This window comes from Gobius niger, assembly GCF_951799975.1.
Source record: "Gobius niger genome assembly, chromosome: 21".
In the NCBI taxonomy this organism is placed as follows: domain Eukaryota; kingdom Metazoa; phylum Chordata; class Actinopteri; order Gobiiformes; family Gobiidae; genus Gobius; species Gobius niger.
Genome location: NC_136872.1, coordinates 3,676,834 through 3,702,427, shown reverse-complemented (window position 1 = coordinate 3,702,427; position 25,594 = coordinate 3,676,834). Strand labels below are relative to the sequence as shown.

The following is a 25,594-nucleotide window of genomic DNA, read 5'->3' as shown; positions in this document are numbered from 1 at the left end:
TGGCTTCAACGAACCAGGACCTTCAGCACGCACTGGGGCGGTTTGCAGCCGAGTGTGTAGCGGCCGGGATGAGGATCAGCACCTCCAAATCCGAGGCCCTGGTTCTCCACCGGAAAAAGGTGGCTTCCCCTCTGCAGGTCGGTGGGGAGTCCTTGCCTCAAGTGGAGGAGTTCAAGTATCTCGGGATCTTGTTCACGAGTGGGGGACGGATGGAGCGTGAGATGGACAGACGGATCGGTGCGGCGTCAGCAGTGATGCGGTCGCTGTATCGGTCTGTCGTGGTGAAGAGGGAGCTGAGTCGGGGCAAAGCTCTCGATTTACCGATCGATCTACGTTCCCGCCCTCACCTATGGTCATGAGATTTGGGTCATGACCGAAAGGACAAGATCGCGAATACAAGCGGCCGAAATGAGTTTCCTTCGCAGGGTGGCTGGGCGCACCCTCCGAGATCGGGTGAGGAGCTCAGTTACCCGGGAGGAGCTCAGAGTAGAGTCGCTGCTCCTTCACGTCGAAAGGAGCCAGCTGAGGTGGCTCGGGCATCTGTTTCGGATGCCTCCTGGTCGCCTCCCGCGGGAGGTGTTCCAGGCATGTCCTAGTGGGACAAGGCCTCGTGGACCCAGGACACGGTGGTGGGACTATGTCTCCGAGCTGGCCTGGTGTCGCCTCGGGGTCCCCCCAGAACAGCTGGAGGAGGTGTGTGTGGATCGGGAAGTTTGGGCATCTCTGTTGAGACTGCTGCCCCCGCGACCCGGCCCCGGATAAAGCGGAAGAAAATGGATGGATGGATGGATTTTAGTCAAGATTTAGTCGACTAAAGTTGCTTGTAAATTTAGTCGACTATACTGCATTTAAGACGAATTTTGTCAACTTTTTTAACGTTTTCTAATATGTATTATAATCATATTTACGGTCCTCTGCTTCATGTTTGTTCTCCACGTGAACAAAGCTCAGAGCTGTTCCTTTGGCAGAGAATTCAAATTATCTGAGGCTCTTTCAAACTTCTTTTCATTTTTATTTAATCAGTAGTAGTTTTAGTCCAATTTTAGTCAGCGAAAATATCAAAATGAATGTTGCTGCTGAAGGGCCCATTTAGACTAAGTGTAAACAACACTTTGGTGTTCTGCTACTTAACAGTCACTGCTGCCAAAGTTATGCTGTTTATGCTTCTGGAATCAGTGTAATGTCTTTTTTCATGCTGTCCCGTCGATGCATTTGGCTCTGTGCTGCTCTAGGCCGTCCTTTCCTCTGCCTGATCCTGTCAGAGCTGAAGCTGAGCGGGAAGGGCCTGGCTGGATGAAGTGAGTGAGTGGTTGGTGGCGATGACTTTTCAAATGGAGCGTCCAAAAAGTTGTTATGGGCCATTTCTTTCATTGTCTTTGTGTACGGGAATGACATTGCAGGTGGATAGGGAAAAAAGTTTGACTTAGAGAAACTTCTTCTGAACATTATCGATATAAATATGAGAAAAATAGGTCACGTTCATATAAAAACAATACGATATTTAATGCATACAAATTTTTGATCTTGTTTAGTTTTTGAAGAAACTCATTAGAAGAGAAAAAGAAAAGTCAAACTTCCCCTTGTTTTGCGCATGTACTTTTCTGTGGGCTTTTGCAGCATGTCTCCCAGAAAGGAAATGACCATATTTGGATTACAGCGTCATTTCGAGCACCGTGCACACTAGACTTGGATACGCAATATGGAAGCATCTGCAAATGAATACACGTGAGGAAACAGCATGATGTTGTAGTTACTTCCTGGCAGGGGCGGATCTAGAAAAAAAATCACGGGGTGGCAAGCAGGGTCAGGGATCAATTCTGGGGTGGCAACATTTTTCCAATGTTGAATGTTTATAGCTGGGGTTCGCAAGAGTCCCCCCAAAATTATATACTAATAGCGGCTTTATCCATAATATAAATTGGGGATTTCTGACTTTCTAACTAAAATTTTAACATTTGTTTAAGAAAGAAAGAAACAAATCATCATGTTGGGAGCAGGAGTTGGCACCTACACTGTAAATTCCGATTGAGGTGGCAACATGAAATAAAGTGTTATAAGTACTACATTTTCAGCATTTACCCACTATTCCATGTAAGAAGTACATTTTCAAGAGAAACTTGTGATTAATTGCTTTTCCGTTTTACAGCAACATGTTTCCACTCCAATAACAGGGTTTTGCCAGTAATTACTAACTTTACATGATGCCAGTAATGATTATTTGTCGTCCTGTTGTGCTCACGCTCAATCTAAAGTATCCATTATAAGATTCTGTCCCATTTACTAGGATTTGCCAGTTTTTAATAATATAGGCATAACATTGGCTTGACTTGCTTTTCTCTTTACCCAGCACATGGTTTTAGAATATTCCATTAACCAGTACTAAGCATAATAGTACAGGTTAAGGCCATATTTAAGTAACAAAAGTAATCAGTACTCGGAATTCCCAGTTGTCAGTACTAACATGTCTAGTATTCAGAACTTGTATCATAAGCAATGAATACTGTGAAAGCCGTCTTAATCATACTAGCGTTACTAGTAATCATGGCTTAACATTGGGCGTAATAATTATGCATCGGGTTTACAACTTATCCCAAGTAAGTGCAATGAGTTGGCATTTACAGTGTAGCTCTTTATTTAGCTTTCTTGAAGTAGCTTCTAGAGTAAATGTGAGAAATCACATGGCATCAATAGGGTGGAAAGACCTTTACTAGGGGTGGCAGTGGCCCCTCCGTGCCACCCCTCTAGATCCGCCCCTGCTTCCTGGCGATATCCGGCTCCCCAACGGACAAAAAGTCATAAAATAAGCATCGTAAAGGGTGAGTTTAGTCTTGTTTGTACTCTGACATAAAAACTAAGATGCTAATGGAGTAAACTAAGCTCTAGTCATGATTGAAAACTCCAATGGGTTAAACGGACAGAGCTCTATACTCCAGTCGCTACAGCCCAACACAGCGGGCTTAATGTGGTGACGGGAGAGACAAAAGCAGAGGCGCTGATCCCTGCGCTCCTCTGTCCACCGTCAAATCTATTATTTAGGCTCTTTATGAAGCTGTTGGAGCACTTAAACTCACTAAACGCAGAAGCGAGAGCTGACGGAAAAGACGGGAATGAAAAGGAACAGGGGGGGGAAGAGATGGAAAAGAAGAGCCACCCAACAAAAAGGACCGAGCCATGTGTAAAGTTCTTAAACAGACTCGTAATTTGGAGCAATCCTGTTCACTTTGACTCTCTCTTCTTCTCTTTGCCCAGCCTTTCCTGGATTCTGTTGCGTTTGTTTTTGTCTTTTTTAATGTCCACCATCAAACTTGTTCAGTCTGCGTTTAGCACGATGCCATCGATTAGTTTGCACACCACTGGCTAAAAATGGAGGCTCGTTGTTTTTGTAGTGGTAAATTCACCTTTCCACACACAGGTATCATTTTAAGGCGCAGCGCTGAATGCGGCCGATGCCAGAGTTGGATAAATTTGCGAGCGTCGAACAGTGACGTACGTCGGAGCTGAGCCACGGGGGCAGATGCTAGGCCGGCCCCACAGATGTAGGTGGAGGATTAGCTTCACCGTGTTGTGAACCGGCCTAGCTACAGCAGCTCTGGGACTTTTACAAAGACACACATCAGCGTTTCTTTTACCCAAAACGTCCAGGATTAAAAGCAGCAACAAGAAAACGTATTGAAGTGGATGGATCTGTGATGGGAATGTGTCTGGACCTTGTTGATGATGCCCTGAGCATTCCCAAAGCTAATGCTACAAGCTAAAGTGCCAATCGATGTGAAAATGAGAAATATGCACAAATAAAGTCTGAAAATTAAGCCCCATCTACATAAAGAACCGTTTAACAATGAGCACACACTGAGCTCGAAGTTTATTGCTCACATTTTTATCTACAACAGGTCGTAGTCGATCTGTTTTCTCCCGCAAACAGCTAGCTCGCGTTGACCCGGTGAAAACAAGTATTATGCACTGATAACGTCAATAAAGCTATAACTACACAGAGCAGCCTTTATGATGGTCACACACTGAGCTGGACTTTGTGGTTTACTGCAAACTTTTAATCAACAATGAGCTGTAGTCGTTTATAACAAGCTAACCGGGCTAACCTAGCCTATAGCCACTTGCCACCAGCACAAATGTCCGGCGTACAGGCTGGATGTAGGCTTTTATTATTTTATTTTTTACTCTCTTGATTTGATCAGGGACAATGCACAACATTAGTCTGAGACAGAAGAGCTGTCGTGTGTCAGGTTCTAGCAAAAATGCTAATTTCCACCCGCGGTCCCTGGACAGGTTGATGTTATACTTACAAAAGTTTATAAAATATACACAGAATAATACACACTTAAATACTGGAGAGATCCTGCTGTAGACCATGGGGGTGTAGTTAAAGATCCATAGGACATGGCAGGAGCAAAGAGGGAGACTAGTTAGCCTCCGAACAACTGTAGTTTTCAGGAGAGCTACTTCCAAGATGGCCACGAACACACTCTGAGCTGACGCATGGCCAGAGTGACGCTCGGTGACATTGTGACAAGCGTCTGACTTTAGTAAGCACAAGCATCCTCTGTCATGGAAACTAAGGTGTTAAAGGAGGAAACTAGCAAAAATTCTCCACATCGACCACTGCCTTAAAGGGATATTTCAGGATTTTTGACATAGGGCCTCATTTCCTAGTTATCCAGAGTGTTGCTGATTTCTGGAGATATTTTTTTTTTGTAATTCATGCAGTTCTTATATTTGAAGAGTTATGTGGCGCTAGGCTAGTGCATTTCTACGATATCAGCTAGCCTGCATTAAAAACAGTCTGACCCGCTCCACAGAGCACCTGAGGCAAATCACCTATAACGCCAGACTAACCATATAAACGTCTGTGTCGATAGAGTAATGTTTGGAATATAACTGACCTGCATCACATGAATGATCGCATTTTGAGGGACTATTTTCTAGCAGATCACTCCTCCGCCCCGTAGCTTATACAACCACGAAGCTGATGCTGCTCAAATACAAGGTATTTTAAATGCAAAATGGTTACAATTATTCTAGTTTAACCATTTTGCCTCAGGTGCTCTGTGGAGCGGGTCAGACTGTTTTTAATGCAGGCTAGCTGATATCGTAGAAATGAGCTAGCCTAGCACTAGCCTAGCGTCACGAAACTCTTCAAACATAAGAACTGCATGAATTACAACACTCCGGATAACTAGGAAATGAGGCCCTATGTCAAAAATCCTGAAATATCCCTTCAAAATCACTATTGTGAGGGTCAATAGTCCGCGGGTGTTTTCAGATGTTTTTGTGCGGGTTTGGCTGCCGAGACTTGACCACCCTGCTTGGAGCGCCCCCTGCAGGACACATAACCATGGGTAAAATAAAATAAAAACGTATTTCTAGCTAAATACATACAAACAAATCAATAGCGCCGCAAGAAAATGACGAAATTCCGTGAGTGAAGAGAAAGAAATGATGTTTTGTTGAGGGAACAATGTGGTAACATGGATAAAAGCTCAAACAAAAAGTATATCTTTCGGGTACAAACTTGCAAACATCAAATGGGCAGCTCTTAAACTCTCCATCCGTTCAGTTTGAAGGCTCCTAGCGGCCGCGCTCTGTCCCCTCTGCACTAGATCACTATCAACCTCAAATGGGACTAATATCCTTTTAATGACGCCTAATAGATGAGCGTAAATTAGAGCGATTGGAGAAGTGCGCTGCAGGGGTGTTGGGGAATCCGGACTTGACTTTCAGAAGAAGGACAGTGGGTTGGACCAGGCTGACGCTGACACATCCGGGACATGGCTTATAAAACGTCAGAAACGTCCGTGTCCTCGGCATGTGATGTGACTGACGTGTGTCCATGGATCACAGGGCCCGGGCGGGGGCGGGTGGTGGTGACACTGAGGGGACGAGGCAGGCCTGGAGAGAGCTGGAGGGCGGGTGAAGATTGTTTCGAACGTCGCAAGTTAAAGGAACAGGCCACGTTTTTTACATACTGAGATATGTTTTTACGTGAGCTTAGACGAGTTGATGCGTACCTGTCTGGTCTTTACGCGTGCCCTCAGTCACACACGTGTAAAGTATTTCCGCACCCTTTACACGTGGCTTCCCTGCTGCACATCAGCCAGGTGAAGAAGCATGTAGTCCTCACTCCCACTACTGTAGCCTTTGACCAATCAGCAGAGACTGAACCTCCTGTTTTCTCTGAAGTCTGAAAAAGACCCAAGGCTCCGTTCGAAAGCGGTAAATTATAGCCTCTAAGCCAGGGGTGTCCAAACTTTTTTCACCGAGGGCCGTACAGTGACATGTTTAAGGCATGGAGGGCCACAGATCAGTGGTCAGTGCATTCAATCATTCAACTGCGTGTATTTAAGAGAGGTTTAAACCATTCTCCAAACTTGTATCTACAGGCTTGGAACCAGAAGTCGTACAATGAATGTTCATTTTTGAGGTTTTAAAGCAGTACTAAGTAACTCTTCCCCCTAGAGGCCATAAGCGCAACTGCAGGTGTCGTAGCAAGTTACGATTTTTTAACTTATTAATTGTCTTGGAGAGTAAATACTACACTGACAGGAAAGGCGAAGGAAGAGAGGGTTACTGTGCATCCAATTATTTAATGGAAATATTTTTTTTCACTCAAACCTGGCTGTAAATACTGTTTAAAGTGACGTTAGCCCGCAGTTAGCTTTGCCCGTTAGCATGTTAGCTTCTTCTTCGTGATTCCATTAGTGTGTATTGCTTTCTCCGCACCGGTGGCAGTCAAGTTGCAAACATGGTTTTCTGGTAAGAGACACCATGAGAGAGATGAAAGACCCTCCAATCATCCCATAAACACTTGTATTACCCCCACAGGGGCTACGGGAAGGATTTATTAAGGTAAACAAGTTACTTAGTACTGCTTTAATTGTGTGGAATTATTAAAATTGGAGGAAAATTACCATCTCTGGCGAAGTGTGGCAATAAAACAAGAAGCCTGAGGGCCACCAAAAATTTGTCTGAGGGCCACATTTGGCCTTCGGGCCACACTTTGGACACCCTGCTCTAAGCACTAACACTAGCAATTAATCCTTGACCTTTCATGGGGTCGACTGTTAGATCTTTGCAGTTAGTGAACTACAGCTTCAGCAGCATTTGTCCAATCCGACCGTCCTTAGGGGAAGGAGAAGTGACATCACCAACAGCTGTTTTTCTTCTTCTTTAAAGTTATTGGTGGAGTGCAGGCCAAAAATAAAGCGCATGTCGCCCCCTGCTGTACAGTGTCCAACAACAACATAGTGTCCAAACAAAGACATTTAAGGAGAAAAAAAAATCCAAATGAGCCATTAAAGGGAAATGTTCCCTTTAGTGTTATTTTATCTCAACAGCTGTTTCCTAAAGCTACAGCAGCAAATGATCCATGTGGCTTAAGTTTCTACTAAATGAAACAAAAGTACAAACATTTAATCCGTTTCCTGAGGCGGCTCTTTAACACTGACATGTGACTGCAGCTGTGGCGACGACAACATGGATTTTGTCACTTTTTTTCTATTTCTTTGTTCCCCAGTAACACTCTTAAGTTGAAATGATTTATTTTTAAGTATTTCAGTGAGTGCCCTATAAAGGGTTTAAAACGGTGGCCTATTCCTTTAAAGACACATTGCAGAACTTTCCACGTTAAATGTTGCTACTCTAACATCAACTGAACTATCGTTGAACATAAATAAGCAGGCCAGCCTGACCAAGGCCCTCGTCTGTGTGAACCTCTGGATGCTGGGCTGAAGTCGGCTCCAGTAACAACTTCATTTGGGACAATTCTTTTGAGTCTTATACTTGACCCATCAGGACATCATGAATCCACATATTTGAATAGATTTGGCCTTTTAAAGCATCCAAGGTGTCCAAACATTTCCCATCAATGGCTGTATATTGAAGTGTATGCAGTGTGGTGAGGCTAAAGATCAGTGGTCAGTGCAGTGAAACATTCACCCGGGGCCGGGGGAATTTAAAGAGACTAGATGCAAGTTGGTCATTTTATACTCACAAGTGCCACCTCAGGTCACACGTGTAACTGCAGCTTCTATATTAAGCTCGTGCATGACGGCACTTCGGACCTGAATTAACACCTTTTTGAGTGACAGTGCAGGGTTTTAGAGGCAGTTGTGGTGAACAGGTCTGAGCTCATTCTACACATTAGGACATGGCTGGAACATGTAGGGGAAAGGAAATACTTCAATTTAACAGATTTTAAACTCGGCATAGTCCCTTTAAGGTTTAAGCCAAGTCTCACACCTTTATTTAGGCTTAACGATAATGTCAGCACTTTTTGAGGTTCTAATTTGCAGTAAAAAGTCATCTCTAGAAAAAAAATCTCTAGAGATGTGCCAATTTAACAAGAAGTCTGAGGGCCACTTTAGCGGTACCCCCTGTTTAAAAGGTATGTGGTCATAAACTTTTGATCAGTTGCAAAAAAAAGGCTTTCTCAGTTTTTCCGTTTTGTTGTTGTTTTCAATTAAATCCTACCTCAACTTGTTTTGTCTCACTCCCATTTCTTCTTGTATATTGAAGATCTACTGACGGGATGTAATTTTTTTGCAATGTTTTAACTGGTCTTAAACTTTTGATCGGGACTGTGTTTTAGTATAGGTATCGTTCAGGCATCGGTATCGAAAACAAAGTATCGGTAAACTATCAGTATCGAAGGAAACGTAATGGCGCTCATCCCTGCGTAGTGTAATAAAAAGTAGGATCTAGTTTTTGAATGTACTGCGCCATCAGCTGAAGATCCCCTGCAGACTTTTACGGTTGGTATCTTCCACAAAGGTAATATTTGGATTACACAGGCCAGTGCACTACGACGACGTTGTAGAACACAGACTCTGAAGGTGCAAGTCGAACAAAGGTCATAAAACAAGCATCGCTAAAAGTGTTTGATTGAAACTCCTGCATTTCCCCCAAAACGCTCGGTCACACGTGCTCGGGACACAGTGGAAGTCTTCTAGTCTGATAATGAGGAGTGATGCATTTCCAAATCTCCGCAGTGAAAACTAACAGGGGCCCGATCCATAAATCAGAAGGGAGGGAGGGGCCCCGCTGACGGCACGCATTCATCAGCGCGGCCGCCAAATGTTCACGTCATGCCCACTCATTCAGTCACAGACGCCTCTGCAGGCTCCGGGACGGCTGGGATATACATGATATGATACGATCAGCCTCTTTGTGCTGCGGAGTGACAGGCGGGGTCTTTAAAAAATACCAGTAGGGTGAGCATGGACAAGTTTAGGTAGTACTGGTATCAAAAAATAAAAGTGTTGAAAAAATCTGAAATCTGTAGATCCAAGTTGTGAGGCTGTTGGTCCAGGGACAGTTTCAAAGGAAGTGACTCGGTTGACCCCTAGTCAGGACAGTTTGCGAGCTAAAATGATTAGAACGAGTCCAGTGAAGCTGGACTTGGAAACAGAGGAGCTCTTAATATTAATAATGGCATAGACGGCTATTGCTCTTTAAAGGTAGTGTTGACAAGCTTTCAGTTCCCATTTCAACCTGAAAGACTCACAGAAACAGAGTGGCTCAGACCCCAGCGGAAGTTTGCATTAACGATATGAAATAGTAAATAGTACCTAAACCTTTTTTCTGAAACCATCCATCCATTTTCTTCCGCTTTAACCGGGGCTTTAACCTGCTCCAGCTGTTCTGGGGGGACCCCGAGGCGACACCAGGCCAGCTCGGAGACATAGTCCCACCACTGTGTCCTGGGTCTTCCACAAGGCCTTGTCCCACTAGGACATGCCTGGAACACCTCCCGCGGGAGGCGTCCAGGAGGCAACCGAAGCAGATGCCCTAGCCACTTCAGCTGCGCCTGTCAACGTGAAGGAGCAGCGACTCTACTCCGAGCTCCTCCCGGGTAACTGAGCTCCTCAGCTGATCTCAAGGGTGCGCCCAGACACCCTCCAAAGGAAGCTCATTTTGGCCGCTGATACCAGTAGAACCTAAACTTTCTTTCTGATACCAGTAGAACGTAAACTTTCTTTCTGATACCAGTAGAACGTAAACTTTCTTTCTGATACCAGTAGAACCTAAACTTTCTTTCTGATACCAGTAGAATCTAAACTTTCTTTCTGATACCAGTAGAACCTAAACGTTCTTTCTGATACTAGTAGAACCTAAACGTTCTTTCTGATACCAGTAGAACCTAAACATTCTTTCTGATACCAGTAGAATCTAAACTTTCTTTCTGATACCAGTAGAACCTAAACTTTCTTTCTGATACCAGTAGAATCTAAACTTTCTTTCTGATACCAGTAGAATCTAAACTTTCTTTCTGACACCAGTAGAACCTAAACTTTCTTTCTGATACCAGTAGAACCTAAACTTTCTTTCTGATACCAGTAGAACCTAAACTTTCTTTCTGACACCAGTAGAACCTAAACTTTCTTTCTGTTAAACATACCGGTATCGTGTATCCGTATCCCGCCCCACCATCAGCCACATCCCCGTGTCCAGCGCGTCGATGCCTAAATGATTTGATTGGAAGTAGGACAGAGACCCTGGTTCATATCCACATGGCGTACTTGGAGGGGGGGGGGTGTGTTGACCTTGCTTTGCGCTGACTGGGCTGCGCGAGGGCGTCATTAGTATGGGTTAGCGCGGGTTAGCGGCTGACAGCGTGGTGGGGTGAGGGGGGTGTGTGGTGGAGGAGGGGGGGTCGGGTCGGGACACTTGCGCACACATCGCATCCATCAGCCGGACGCGCCGTTGGGGCCAGAGGAGCCTTAAGGACAAGGAAGGCGTTTGCCAGTGGCCTGAGACGGCTTCGGACAAAACGCCGGGGGAATGTGGGACGGAGGAGTACAAATACTGGCCAAAGGAGAAGCATAGCTACCACGTTTTAGAATCTAAAGGGCTAAAGAGTTTTACATTCATTCCTGATTTTCTGATTGACCAGCTTGTTTAAGTACTTTATACAAAAAGAAAGTCATGTAAAAGAATTCAACACCATCGGTGAAACGTACATGACGATTTATGACGTGAAAATACTATGTTCATGACATTTTTGCTCTTCTTGAGAATTTAACTTAAGCCATATTCGCACGGGATTAGAATGACCTCTGGACGTCGGTCAAACTGAAACGTCATGTGTGCAGGACAAGTGGAACAGCACATCAACATCCAAAACCCTCTCGTCACTGTGAAGTCTGGAGCAGGAGAATCATGGTGTGGGGCTCAGGGCCTGGACAACGGGATGTCATCGATACAAATATGAATTCACGAGTTTAGCAAGATATTTTAAGTAAGTGAGCCCTTGCATTAAATATCTGCTGACTCTTCTTTTGCAGCAATAAGTGCTTTTCTGTAGTTACAGATTAGACGCTCACAACGATCAGGAGGAATCTCGGATCATTCCTCTTTACAAAACTGCTGCAGTTCAGCAAGATTTCTGGGTTCACTTATTTTTTCCTCCCTGTCCAGTGAATTGCATGTTATATAATATGACATGATAAAATGTAATTGTTTGGGTGGTATTAGTTCAAGCAGACATTCTTATGATTTGAATAAAGATCAGACCACATTTACTGATCAATTAAGGCAGAAATGTGAGAAATTCCAAAGCCTTTACATACATCCTCCCACTGTAGCTTTAATGTGGACAAAATTAATAATAATGATAATGCATCGGTTTTATATAGCGCTTTTCTGGACACTCAAAGACGCTTTACATTGCATTATTCATTCACTCCATACTTGGTGGTGGTAAGCTACTATTGTAGCCTCAGCTGCCCTGGGGTAGACTGCGAAGCGAGGCAACCAGTCTGCACCATCTGACCACCACCACCCACTCACTCACTCACTATATTCGCTAGGCTTCCTGATGTTCCCAAACGGTCTCCCATCCAAGTACCGACCAGGCCCTTCCCTGCTTAGCTTCCAAGGTCTGACGGGATTGGGCAGAGCTAAGGCGGTATGACCACATATCTTAATTTAAACTGGTACAAATTTGTTTTGAACCCTTATTTTGACTTTATTACGCTGGTTAAAAATGTCCAAACCCTGACATGTCTCTTTGCACGGGACTAGAATCACCTGGGGACTGAGGAGTTTGCAGAATCCTCTTGGGTCATTGTAATCCCTGCTCCCAGCGTGTTTAAACTTATCAATGACCCTGTTTGCCTCTTCGTCTCCTTCTTTGAGATGAACACCAAACTCCTGTCATCAGCATAACATAGGAGCCAATCATAATATCCGATTTGGTTCAGCTCCTTCAGCACCCACTCATCGCGCCCACTGATCACTCCGCACAAATCAAGCATCTCGTTGAAGATCCAATCAATACGAGCCGGGCGATAACAGTCCAACATATACAGCCCCCGGGCCGCCCAGCACGCACGGGGAGAACGCGGCTTTGGGGGGGGCACGCGCCGGCAAATGGCCCCCCGCGAATCACGAAAACGAGGCGCCACCCGTGACATTTTTACACGCCGGTAAATCAAGAGCGCCGGACGAGCCAAGTTTGCTCCGGGATTACTGCCCCGCGTGCGCGAGAGCGCGAGAGCGCGAGAGCGCGAGAGCGCGAGAGCGCGAGAGCGCGAGAGCGAGCGAGCGAGCGAGCGAGCGGCGCCGCGGGCTCTCTCCGACAGAGTCATCAGCCGGTGACAGCGCGGGGGGGGTGGAGGGGTGGGGGGTGAGACACGCCACCGCCACCTCCGCCCCAACGCCAGGCGGGCCAATGGGCGGACTCTGCGGCGCGGGGAGGAAATGACTCCCGCAAAAGAGGAAGAGGCCGATCAGAATGGAGCGGATAGGGGCTGCGGCAAAAAAAAAAAAAAAGTCATATCCGGATCACGGAGCGGAGTCCTGAGGCGGCACCGTTTTATTTTACTTCACATGTTACATACTGTGTTTAAAATGTACACGGACTATAAACATACCCATCACATACAAATAAAGTCGAGTCAAAATCAGTCCCATATGGATGTTTTTTCACAGCAGATTGTCCAGTAGGCTCGTAGCGCGGAAAAAACGGCACTAGCATACGTAGCATAAAGCTAACGCTAGAGCATTTGTTAAAGGATGGCAAAGATGTTGAATAAAACGGATGTGGCAAACGTGGCAGCCATCTTGGCTCACCTCCATGACACCGATGCAAAACCAGTTTGAACATTTTTCATTGATCCATTGATTGTTTGTGATCGGTTTGTTACTTTTAAGTCTTGTATCTCAGTCAGGATCAGGTTATTGAAACGTCAAGTTGTTTAAAGCAATACTATGTAACTTGTTTACCTTAATAATTCCTTTCCGTAGTCCCTCTGGGGGTAATACAAGTGTTTATGGGATGATTGGGGGGGTCTTTCATCTCCCCCTAACCTGACTGCCACCGGACCGGAGCCACCAATACACACTAATAGAATCACGAAGAAGAAGCTAACAGGCTAACGGGCAAAGCTAACTGCAGGCTAGTGCCACTTTAAACACTATTTACACGATCTCCACTGTGTAACTGGATGAACAATATCCCTCAGTCCCTTTGTCTTTTCTGTCAGCGTAGTAATTACTCTCCAAGACAATTAATAAGTTAAAAAATCGCAACTTGCTACGACACCTGCAGTTGCGCTCATGGCCTCTAGGGGCAAGAGTTGCTTAGCACTGCTTTAAATGGTAAAATGGACTCAACTTATACAGAGCTTTTCTACCTTTATCAGGCACAAAGCGTTTTACAGTAAGGAACCAATCACCCATTCACTCTCTCATTCATACACCAATGTTTAGTCATATTAGCTTTGTTTTCTCCATTCATTCCCAGGGCTGAGTGGTTAACACTCCCATGTTCAATAAATGTGCGAGAGTGTTTGACAGAGGAAAATGCATGAACAAATGGAGCTAAAGTCTGTGCCTCCTATAAAACTGGAGTAACATGAGATAAACTACAAACATGTTATTTTCTTGCCAGATCTGACACACAGTGAGTCACAATTATCAAAAATAAAATGACTAAATGGATCAAAACAGTTTCAAAGAAATAAGTGGTGCTTCCATTACATTGCACTGGGTTAGAAGGGCCAGTCACAATTGCGTGACTGACCACCAGAATTACCATTCGTTCCAACGTATTACTCTGGCCATGTCCTATCTAGAGCTTTATTAAAGATGTTGGAGTGGTGCCGTAATGGGAGGACGTTAAGTTTTTTCTCCTCTTTGTTTTCCCCATAGAAATCATCAATGCCTTTAGTTCGCCTATCTCAGCCGGTTCCTGCAAAGGTGCACATTTTGCAAACTGTCGAATCCCAGACCTGTTTAAAGTGAGCATTCTATTCTCATACAAATGAAGAGGGAAAACGGCACAACATTAAAATATGGTGAGGTAGCCCATGTTCTGTCTGTTTCACGACATTTATATCATTTCTGTGATTTCTTTCTCAGTAACATCTTAAAACAGGGGTGTCAAACTCGTTTTGGGTCGTGGGCCGAATTTCAGCCCGCCCACGGCCGGTCACGGGACGCATATATTGTAAAGGACTGTGGCCTAATAAATAACAATGACTTACATTTATTGCGCTTCATCAGCCTGTGTCACAAATGTCTCAAAGTAATTATCATTCTTAAAAAAGATTTTTGACATAGGCCTTCTCAGAAATTCATGCTCGACAAAGGGCCACATTAATTCATCTTGCAGGCCGCGTGTGGCCCGCGGGCCTTGTGTTTGACACATGTATCTTAAAAGATGATGTTCAGTGGCCACTGGATGTGTATCCGAGCCACAAAAAGCAGAAACTTAACTGAATTTGTGTTAGCATTTAGCTCAGGGGCTACTGTTACAGGCTACACCAATTTGTATTTTAAGTAAAATCGCCAGAGCTCTGTACATTCATGAATGACTTCTAACAAGGCTTTGACCTACAACAGCTGAAAACATCTGGATCGTTCATAATGTGTGATGTTTGATGGCTAATGCTAACGGCTGTAGGGAAAATACATTAAGCAGGCTAATGGCTGTCTTGCTAACTGTCCTCATACATTAGGATTGCCTCTTCTCCTTTTTATTTCTATGGTTTGCCCCTTTATTACAAGCTTATTCCAGAGATGCCGTCTGTATCACAACTTTTGAACAAAAATGTGTGAACTCTGCCAAAACTTCAGCGGAACGTCGATCGTCTGCAGTAAGAAAAGTCGAGCGACGTCATAATGTTTCCAAGACATTCTGATTAAATGTTGGAATCCAAATGAACGCCTTTTAAATCAATGTACAAACAAACAAACAATCAATGGATCAGTCAGTTACTAAAGTAAGTCTTACTTGCAGTCGTTTGTTTCCGACTTGTGATTATCCCAACCCGCCGCCTCACAGTGATCATTTCTGTCTTTCATTATACCTTGTACTTCATCCTTTCAGAACGTTTTAGTCATGAGTTAATCTTGATCCTGATTCGGCATTTTCTTGCTTCGACACGTTTGGATGAGGAAACGAATTGCTCGCGAATTTTGTCAAGGCCGTGGGAACCCAGGGTGCTGAGGGCGCTGCAGCACCCCCTGGTGGATAGTTTGTGAACTGCAGGCAATATCAACCCCTTAACTCCCACCTGAACCGAGCGCATTTTCTCCAGCTTTACCCCAGTCCAAAAGCTTCTGGAAAAAAAGTGTGAAAATAGCAACAAAACTGAGACGAAAACAAGGATGAAAATGTGAAAAAAGTGAGAAAACATTGACGAAAAAGTGACAAAAAATTTACAAAAAAATGACAAAATTTGACAAAAATGGACAAAAAAATGAAAAAAAAATGAAAAAAATTGACGAAAAAGTGACAAAAAATTTACAAAAAAATGACAAAAATTGACAAAAAATTGACAAAAAAAGACAAAAAATGACAAAAAAATGACGAAAAAGTGACAAAAAATTTACAAAAAAATGACAAAAATTTACAAAAAATTGACAAAAAAATGACAAAAAAATGACAAAAAAGTGAGAAAAATTTGACGAAAAAATGGACAAAAAATGTAAATAATTTGACGAAAAAGTGACAAAAAAGTCACGAATAATTTGACAAAAATGAGACGACTGCCCAACAATAAAGTGATGAAAAAAAATCGGACGTGAGGAAAAAGATCCATTTAGTTTTGTAGGTCTTTCAAATGAGGCGTTGCACTGGCCTACAGGATTTGGGTAAAGCTGAACTGGAGAAAATGCTCTCGGTTCAGGCGGGAGTTAAGAGGTTAATAAATAGGATTTATGCACAGAAAAAGTCTTTTGGGGGGTACATTTTGTCCCTCAGCGCCCCCTAAATAAAATATCTTCCCACGGCTCTGCATACGGTGTTGAAATGGTTTAGTAAAAAAAATAAAAAAATCACAAGACAGTTACTGAATATCTATTTTTCCCCTTAGTCCATGTTTCACAACTTCTCTTCCCAAACCAATTCATTCATCATCCTGTGTGGAGTTTGCATGTTCTCCCCATGTCTCCCCAGGGTGCTCCAGTTTCCCCCAACACTAAAAACATGTACAATATCAGGTGTGTTTGAGAGTGCGAACAAACATATTTTCTTCCCCATCCTAAAGTCAATGCAATTCCAAAGCATTTGCCAGAACAGCCTACTCACCACAACGGGAGAGTTACGTACCGCTAACTCACGGAGATTTAAAGTGACAGTACGTGTAACACTACCGGCAGATAAGGACGGGGTAGGATTTACAAGACGCAAGATCTCAAATGACTTCTGTTGAATTTTTTAGTTCTTTCCAAGTGTGACAAGTCGATCACCCGAAACCGCACGAGGATAAATAACGGCCATGTGCTTGGGCTGGTGGAACTTAAAGACTTTAAGAACGAGCCAGAGGACAAGTCAGATTTCTGTGTGAGATTGTTGGACTTGGGTTTATGGTTAAGACTGGTATGAAAAGCTCAATGTCTTGTCTGTCAGACCAAACGACACACCATTGCTAACAATGAAGTTCAACAGACATGGCCCATCTTTACCAACCTGGGGCTCTAGCACATAATTCAGATCGATAAGCCGCACTTTATTTTCATTTGATGCACGAATAGGGAAAAAATTTAAATTTACAGATATCAATTTGAAACTTTTGCTGTCGATCACTGGCATAAATGTGAGAAAAAAAATACATTGCAAGTTTTCCGTCATTTTATCTTTTCATATAAGAACAAGGTGTTTTATGCCTAAAAATGCCCAAAATTTCCCATCTTTTTCGGCGACGAAATCTGAATAATGGATAAAGATTACATTCAATTGTATGGTTTCATTGTATTGATGAATGAGTTGCCAAGACTTTTTCAGAGGGGATTTTGAATATCTTTTTTAGTTTTAAAATAAGCTGTTTTTTAGTGGGAAAAAATGTAAAAAAAAATATTTTTCGCCTTATTTTTTGACATTCAAAACTCAATAAATGGGGCTTAGGGATTAAATAATAAAAAATCCCTCTGAAAAAAAATCCTCCAAGTATTGTTCAGTCCAAGGCTGGAAAATTTGAAGTCTTTAGGTCCGACTGACGTGGACATAGTGTCGCCACAATGACAGAAAAATGTGTTTTGAGAAAAAGGCCCTTGAAATTGCGTTCTCCCATATAAGTCTATGGGGGAACATTGAATCAGCGCAATATTTAAACATGTTATTGTGAAGATTAGGCATATTTTTGGTTTCCGGGTGAAAGCTTGTATGTTCAGAGACCAATTTGGCCCAAAACCTGAAAACTGAAAAAATTGAGTTTTGCCTGTAGTGTCTCCCCTTAAAGACTTAAGTAACATGATTGGGTTCAGGGCTTCCGTGGAAAACCCCTGACGCAGCATTTCGGCTCTTTTCTTGGACGCCTCTTCTTGACTGTCCCCAACTCAAACAAGCCAGTCCAGTTGACTGCTTTATAAATCTCAGCTATGGGGAATTCAAGGACAACTGACTGGAACGCACAAAGAAAGCGTCGACAGAGGAAGCGTCTCCTCTGTCTGAAATCCCCATGACACGAAAGCATCGTAAGAAGTTTCTGGAGACCACTCGGACCCTTTTGCTCGGAGAAAACCCCGCCGTACTCACCCGGTCTTTTCTCCATCTTCCTGCCTCGACTGCCACATAGCCGCACCTTGGATATCAATATCAGAATCTGCTTCTGGCACAGGGACTTGTTGCTTTTGGGGCAGGGCTTTCGCTTGTTGGCGATCTGCCGGTTCTGCTGGGGGTCCTTCACCTCCCTGCGCTGGCGGATGAGCGAGCTGGCGAGGGCTGCCATCTTCGCGCCGCCCCTGCTCGGTCACCGGTCGCGGCGGGTGGCTCGGTGACTCCCGGGTGTCGGGGGGTACTGCGGGCCACCCCCCTGCCCACTCACCCAGGGCGACGACGAGGGGGCAGCTCCGGGGTAGGGCTGCGAGGAGTAGGGCTAGAACTTCGGAGAACGCGAGGATAGCAATGGTGAAGTCTGGACAATCGGGTTGGGGCTAGGATTCGGGGGAAAAGGCGTGCGGAAGTTTGTCGCCTCGGAGTGCGTCACAGGTTCTATGTCACGACGACGGTGACGGTCCTTGCGAAGGGGGTTCGGAAGTTGCCAAGACAGAAATAAATCTCACAATTGCTGGATTTTTTGCTCCTCGAACTCGAAGCCCGTTAGATCCACGTAGAAAAGTACATCACAGCTTCTCAGTCAAGATGTTTTTTGTTTTTTTTAGACAGTGACAGTGCAAATCATCCAGGGCGAGACAACCCCCCGACTGGCAAAGTTAACCCAATGCGATCGGAATCAGCGCCGGGACGCGTCGCCACATCACCATACCTGTCCTGTCCGGATAAAAGGTCCGTTAAGCCCGGTCGGCCAGGTGCATTCTGGTACTGGATGTCCCGATAACAACTCTTATGTGACACTGATGGGACATACTGCGGCTGCCTTCCTCCACTCTGCTCCCCTTCTTCTTCTTCTTTTTTTCCCCCGTCTTCTTCTTCTTCTCCGGGACAGTCCTGTAGTAAGTACTTCAAGTCGAGGAACTGAGGTATCAAGGGGTAGACGACGCGCGATGACCGTTCCCTCTCGTCTCTATCTCCGCTGGAATCACCTTTCCACAGTCGCCCGCACCTGGAGAGACAACCACGGAGTCCTCTTCGCGGAATCCCCAAAACGCAGAGGTGACATTCATGGCCAGGAGGACAGAAAAGAAGGAAGGGGGGGGGGGTAAAAAACGGAGGAAGCACGATGGTAGTGTCCGTTCCGTCGGGCAGCGTTCATAGGAGGGGGGGCTCTCTCTTTGCAACTCTCCCGAGCAGCGCTACGGCACCAGCAGAGCGCAGAGCCGCTGTGTGCCCTTCACAGGAGCACGCCGGTGAACGAGGGATGAATGAATGGAGTGAGAAAGAGGGGAGGGGGGGGGGTGTGGGACGGGAAGGCGGGGGGGGGGAGCGAGAGAGAGGGAGAGAGAGAGAGAGAGAGTCTCGAGCAGGTAGCGGAGACTCGTGGATAGGTGGAGGAAGGAGAGGTAGGTGGGCACTTGACATTCGCCGGTAACAGATGGAGGGGGGAAAAAAAAGGAATGTGACAGTGGTTGTTGTCCAGGCTAGGGGGGGTTTGCGGGAAAGTGTAGCCCAGCGATGGCAGCTCTGGAGTGGGGACACGTGTTGTGGAGCGGCGGCTGGTGGTGGATGTGTGTGTGTGTGTGTGGGGGGGGGGGGGGGGGTGTTGGTGTGAGCGTCCCCTGTCCCTGTTCACAGTGCATTACGGAGGGAGCTCTCCCCTCTCCTCCCTCCTCCCGTCTGGATACGCCAAAACCCTCCCCTCTGCTGTCTCCTCCCCCCTCTGTCACCCAGGCCCCTCCCTCCCCAAAGCCTGTCATTCACACGGAGACGGCTCACTGGACTCCTCGCCTGCCCGGAGAATGAGCACGCACCGCTCATGTGGTCTCATAACTCTTTTGTGGCATTCTTGTCTTTTTCTTTTTTATCCTATTTTGTATATATATTTTATATTTTGTATATATACAAAATACAAAAAGAAAAGAGTAAGTAGTATTTTCCAGTATGTTCTACCATTATCGGATCAGTGCATCCCTGGTTGCGATCCTTTCCCAGAAAACATTTCTTTTTATTATTTATGTTCAGAAAAAGTCATCGGATTGTCTTTATTATGATTTCAGCTTTTTTCTGACGGACGGCTTCGGAACGTCGATTGTTACTCATATAACTTGAGGTGTTTCCAATGTTAGAAAAGTAATTATCACCCAGCTCTGTTCGTCAGTCATTGTCTTATGATTATATATATATAAGTCCCTCAGCTCAGGTAAAGCGATGAGGTTCATATGCGTATAGTAGAGGAGACCGGGGCTATTTGTCACACTTTTATTCCAGGGTTCACTGCTCATCAACAGAGAATCCCACACGTCAGCCCTGCATTCAGTGACAGCTCGAACCCTTGACTCGCTTCACAATATTATGTCCCATGTGCGGCTTTGTCACCGTGCCTGGGGCTGGTTGTCACTTTTGTTTTTAGTAGTTTGTTTGTTAACATGAAATTGGATAAAAGTTTTAAAATAGTCGGAATGCGATGCCAGATGTGTTGATTTATTTGCAAAATATTATTTTTTTCAAAATGTTTTAAAATGAGGTTTAAAATGTACAAATTCACCAATTGACCCAAACATACTTAAAAAACCGGATCATCAAAACATATTAGACACAGGAGACATTTCCCACCATTTAAACCCATGTGACAACTAACCCCTCCTGTCCATGTGACAACTAACCCCTCAGTCCATGTGACAACCAACCCCTCAGTCCATGTCATAAATAACCCCTCAGTCCATGTGACAACTAACCCCTCAGTCCATGTGACAACTAACCCCTCAGTCCATGTGACAACCAACCCCTCAGTCCATGTGATAACTAACCCCTCAGTCCATGTGACAACCAGCCCCTCAGTCCATGTGATAACTAACCCCTCAGTCCATGTGATAACTAACCCCTCAGTCCATGTCATAAATAACCCCTCAGTCCATGTGACAACTAACCCCTCAGTCCATGTCATAAATAACCCCTCAGTCCATGTGACAACTAACCCCTCAGTCCATGTGACAACTAACCCCTCAGTCCATGTGACAACCAACCCCTCAGTCCATGTGATAACTAACCCCTCAGTCCATGTGATAACTAACCCCTCAGTCCATGTCATAAATAACCCCTCAGTCCATGTGACAACTAACCCCTCAGTCCATGTGACAACTAACCCCTCAGTCCATGTGACAACCCACCCCTCAGTCCATGTGATAACTAACCCCTCAGTCCATGTGACAACTAACCCCTCAGTCCGTGTGATAACTAACTCCTGTCCATGTAACAACTAACCCCTCAGTCCATGTGTCAACTTACCTCCTGTCCATGTGATAACTAACCCCTCAGTCCATGTGACAACTTACCTCCTGTCCATGTGATAACTAACCCCTCAGTCCGTGTGACAACTAACCCCTGTCCATGTGACAACCAACCCCTCAGTCCATGTGACAACCCACCCCTCAGTCCATGTGACAACCAACCCCTCAGTCCGTGTGACAACTAACCCCTCAGTCCGTGTGACAACTAACCCCTGTCCATGTGACAACTAACCCCTCAGTCCATGTGACAACTAACCCTGTCCATGTGACAACTAACCCTGTCCATGTGAAAACTAACCCCTCAGTCCATGTGACAACTAACTAAGGAAATGTATCACTCTTTACTGGAAAACCGAGTGTGTGTGATCTGCAATCTTCTGTACTGAGCTCAATACAAACCGAGGTGGAGCTGTGACTGTTGCAGGTCTCTTTTCTGAACCACCACATGCTACACGCCCTGTACCTTTTACAGGATCAAAGCACCAAAATGATTAAGTCGGTTCCCCTCAGCACCGTTTGAAAAACATCCAATAAACTAGAATGACGGAAGCACTTCTAAAAACATGTGGCCACAATATCCTCGTTCATATTGTGAACATGTACGAACATAAAGAATTGGCCCGCAACTGCTCCTCAGACCCGTTTATATAAGCCCTCTCCATGTTTCCTCTCATATCCCTCACAGTGAGCTGTGTTGACTTGACACATTGACTCTGCCAGCGTCCTGCTCTCTCGTCTGACAAAGACACATGTACTAGCTATCACATCATACAGTCTGCTGCTAACATGACGCTACTACAAAAGCTACTCAGCTACTGCGCCCAGCAAAGCCCCAGCCTGTCAGCGGGGCCGACAGCCTGGAAAAAAAAACAAAAAACATCAAGTCATCAAGGGATTTCAGAATCTTTGGTATTTGTTCTTTTCAAAGCGCCGATTCAAAAACTTTTATCTGAAGAAACCAGACAGAGAAAGAGCATTTAGCAAAACTGCTATACTTGACTTCTATTATTCCCTCCTTGCAAAAAGAGTCTGGACACGCAACTTCCTGTGTTTTTTTGTGAGGTCCGGTGCATTTTTTTATTGCAGAATCCATAATGGCCCTGATAGAAATAGCTTGTTTTTTCTCCATCCATCCATCCATCCATCCATCCATCCATTTTCTTCCGCTTTATCCGGGGCCGGGTCGCGGGGGCAGCAGTCTCAGCAGAGATGCCCAAACTTCTTAGAAAGTAAATTGCTAATGCTAGCTAATGAGCTAAAGACATTTGAGACCTTCAAATGTCTTCTTCTGAAACACAAACAGGACAGTGGAGGCATCACAAGAGGTGCTACAGGAAACAAAAGAGGGCCAAACAAAGAGGTATCCGGGCAAGCCACACATGCCTTCAGTCCCTTTCACCGTTCTGACTAATGATTATTTACTGAGATGGATTATATTCGTCTGCTACGTTCTTCCCACCCCTCCACGAACCGCAACTGTGGTGGAGGGGTTTGAGCACCCGAATGATCCTGGGGGCTCTGTTGTCGGGGGCTTGGTGCCCCTGGTAGCAGGTCCTATAGGTGACGGGTCAGACGAAGAGCGGTTCAGAAGCCCCTTATGAGAGACCAACAGGCCCGTTTAATCGTGAGGCCAAGTGGACAAGTGGAAGAAGATGGATGGATGGATGGATGGATGGATTGTTGGATGGATGGATGGATGGATGGATGGATGGATGGATGGATGGATGGATGGATGGATGGGTTGGTGGGTGGGTGGATGGATGGATGGATGGATGGGTGGGTGGGTGGGTGGATGGATGGGTGGGTGGGTGGGTGGATGGATGGATGGATGGATGGGTGGGTGGGTGGGTGGATGGATGGGTTGGTGGGTGGGTGGGTGGATGGATGGATGGGTGGATTGTTGGATGGATGGATGGATGGATGGGTGGATTGTTGGATGGATTGTTGGATGGGTGGATTGTTGGATGGATTGTTGGATGGGTGGATTGTTGGATGGATGGATGGATGGATGGATGGATGGATGGATGGATGGATGGATGAATGGATGGATGGATTGTTAGATGGATGGATGGATGGATGAATGGATGGATTGTTAGATGGATGGATGGATGGATGGATGAATGGATGGATTGTTAGATGGATGGATGGATGGATGAATGGATGGATTGTTAGATGGATGGATGGATGGATGGATGGACGTTCTACCCAGAACAACGACTGTTGTAAATGCAGAGGGAGCGGAGGGAGCTGCGCAGGAGGAAGAAGAAGGGTGGAGGTGGAGGAGCTGACCAGTGCAGGCTGACTCACAATGGCGACGTGCTTCATTCGCAACGGCTCAGGACTGACCCGACACACGAATGCAATTTCGTACAATTGCACAATGACGAATAAATCACTTATTTACTTTATTTAAAACTACTTTGAAGACCATACCTCAACAAAAGCAACCAGACTAACACGAGCCAGCCTCTGAGGGGTGCAGACAGTCTGTAAACAAGCCAGACACATTAGAAGTCCACTGTGAGTAAGGAGTCCATCCCTGGAGCCTGTCCCGGTTAATAAAGGCGAGAATAAATAACACAAATACGATAGGACCGCAGCCAGCTATAGCCGGGCGCGACACGTATCAAATCCAGCCCGGCGGTTTAATCTAGGGAGAGTGCCCGGATCGCTTCTGACTCCAGACGACGTGTCCGCGGCTCCGAAGCTGGCCACCTTTCAAGTTTTTTGGGGGGGCGGCTGGGAGGAAATTTATTCTCGCTCGGACCCAGTAAAGCCAAGTTTGGATGCGAGGTAAACTTTTGCATTACGCCGCGGTCACTTAGGATGGAAGTGGTCCGGAATTAGAAAGTCAAATGTCGGGATGAACTTTTAAAGCAAGCTGCACGTATAATGTTTGTGCCCTGGGTTGTCAGAACTCGTTGTCAGCGCAGTGGCGGGTCCATAATACAATTGGAAGGATGGACAGCAGGACCAACGCATTAGCTAAAAGGTCTCTATAGTCCATTTAAAGTCAATGCGTGTGGCTTCTCTCACTGCTGTGGGTGACGTTGTGTCATTATTGTGTTTGCAAATCATGCTGTGTGCAACATTAGTTAGTGTGTCTTACAGGTTTTAATGATTAATGATGATTTAGATCAGGTTTGCTCCGTGTAGGGCCGGTTTTCTTCATCGTCAAAAGACCAAGGGCCGGACCTTCCAATTGAAGTAAATCATCACTTTCTACATATGCCAGTGTTGTACATCAGATACACTGGAAAAATGAGATAAATGACTTCAAATCGCTTGAATAAAGGTTTTTTTTATGTTAAATTTGAGTCGGTTTGAACTAATCTGTGTGGTCATACAGCCTTTGAGATGCCCAATCCCGTCAGACCTTGGAAGCTCAGCAGGGAAGGGCCTGGTCGGTACTTGGATGGGAGACCGTTTAGTAACACCAGGAAGCCTAGCGAATGTAGTGAGTGAGTGAGTGGTTGGTGGTGGTCGGAGGGGCCGATGGCGCAGACTGGTTGCCTCGCTTCCGTCAGTCTACCCCAGGACAGCTGTGGCTACAATAGTAGCTTACCACCACTGGGTATGGAGTGAATGAATAATGCAATGTAAAGCATCTTTGAGTGTCCAGAAAAGCGCTATATAAAACCAATGCATTATTATTATTATTATTAATCTAAGATCAGATAAAAACACCAATGCCAATGGAACAAATAGAAATCCAATTGAAAATTAAACAAATTAACTTTTACTGTAAAAAAAATAATATTTATTTTTCACTTGAAATTATACAAAATAATCTGAATTAAGAAAAAAACTTGTGCTTGTTCCATTGGCAAGAATAGGTTTTATCTGCTTGAAGGCCAGACTCAATCCACTCAATCTTTAGATTTTATCTCTTAATTCAAGTAGATTTAAGTAATTTCTTAGTATTCTTAGAGTATAGTCTAAAAGGGTGCTCTGCTAACACATTTTAAGGTATTGACAGTATTTTTAACATTTCAAGTACTTCAACAGGCATTTGAGCTCTGATTTGGGTCATAATATTTCTCAAAATCATCTCGAGGGCCAGAGTTTGATGATGGAGGACCGATTTTGGCCCTCGGGCCTGACGTTGCCTACCCCTGATTTAGATGGATAACATCTGTTGCAAAGTGAAGCATCGATGTAATGAAAACTTGTTGGGCAGAAAGGTTATTTCTTATTTGACTTTTTAAGCTACTTTAGATAGAGGTAGAATAGAAAAGAAAAACTTTGTCTACCATGCACAATGATGGCAGAAATTTGGGGTCGGCCCATT

At 44.9% G+C, this 25,594-nt stretch overlaps 1 protein-coding gene across 1 annotated transcript in view; it reads right to left on the bottom strand.

Annotated features, from left to right (window-relative positions):
* The window catches only part of fgf11a (fibroblast growth factor 11a), a 140,611-nt gene extending 122,215 nt beyond the window's left edge, over positions 1 to 18,396 (bottom strand). The window contains exon 1 of the mRNA XM_079579652.1: positions 17,996 to 18,396. Within this exon, the coding sequence (XP_079435778.1) occupies positions 17,996 to 18,188 (193 nt within the window). The 5' untranslated portion in view covers positions 18,189 to 18,396. The remainder of the gene's footprint in view (positions 1 to 17,995) is intronic.
* Between the last annotated feature and the right edge of the window lie 7,198 nt (positions 18,397 to 25,594).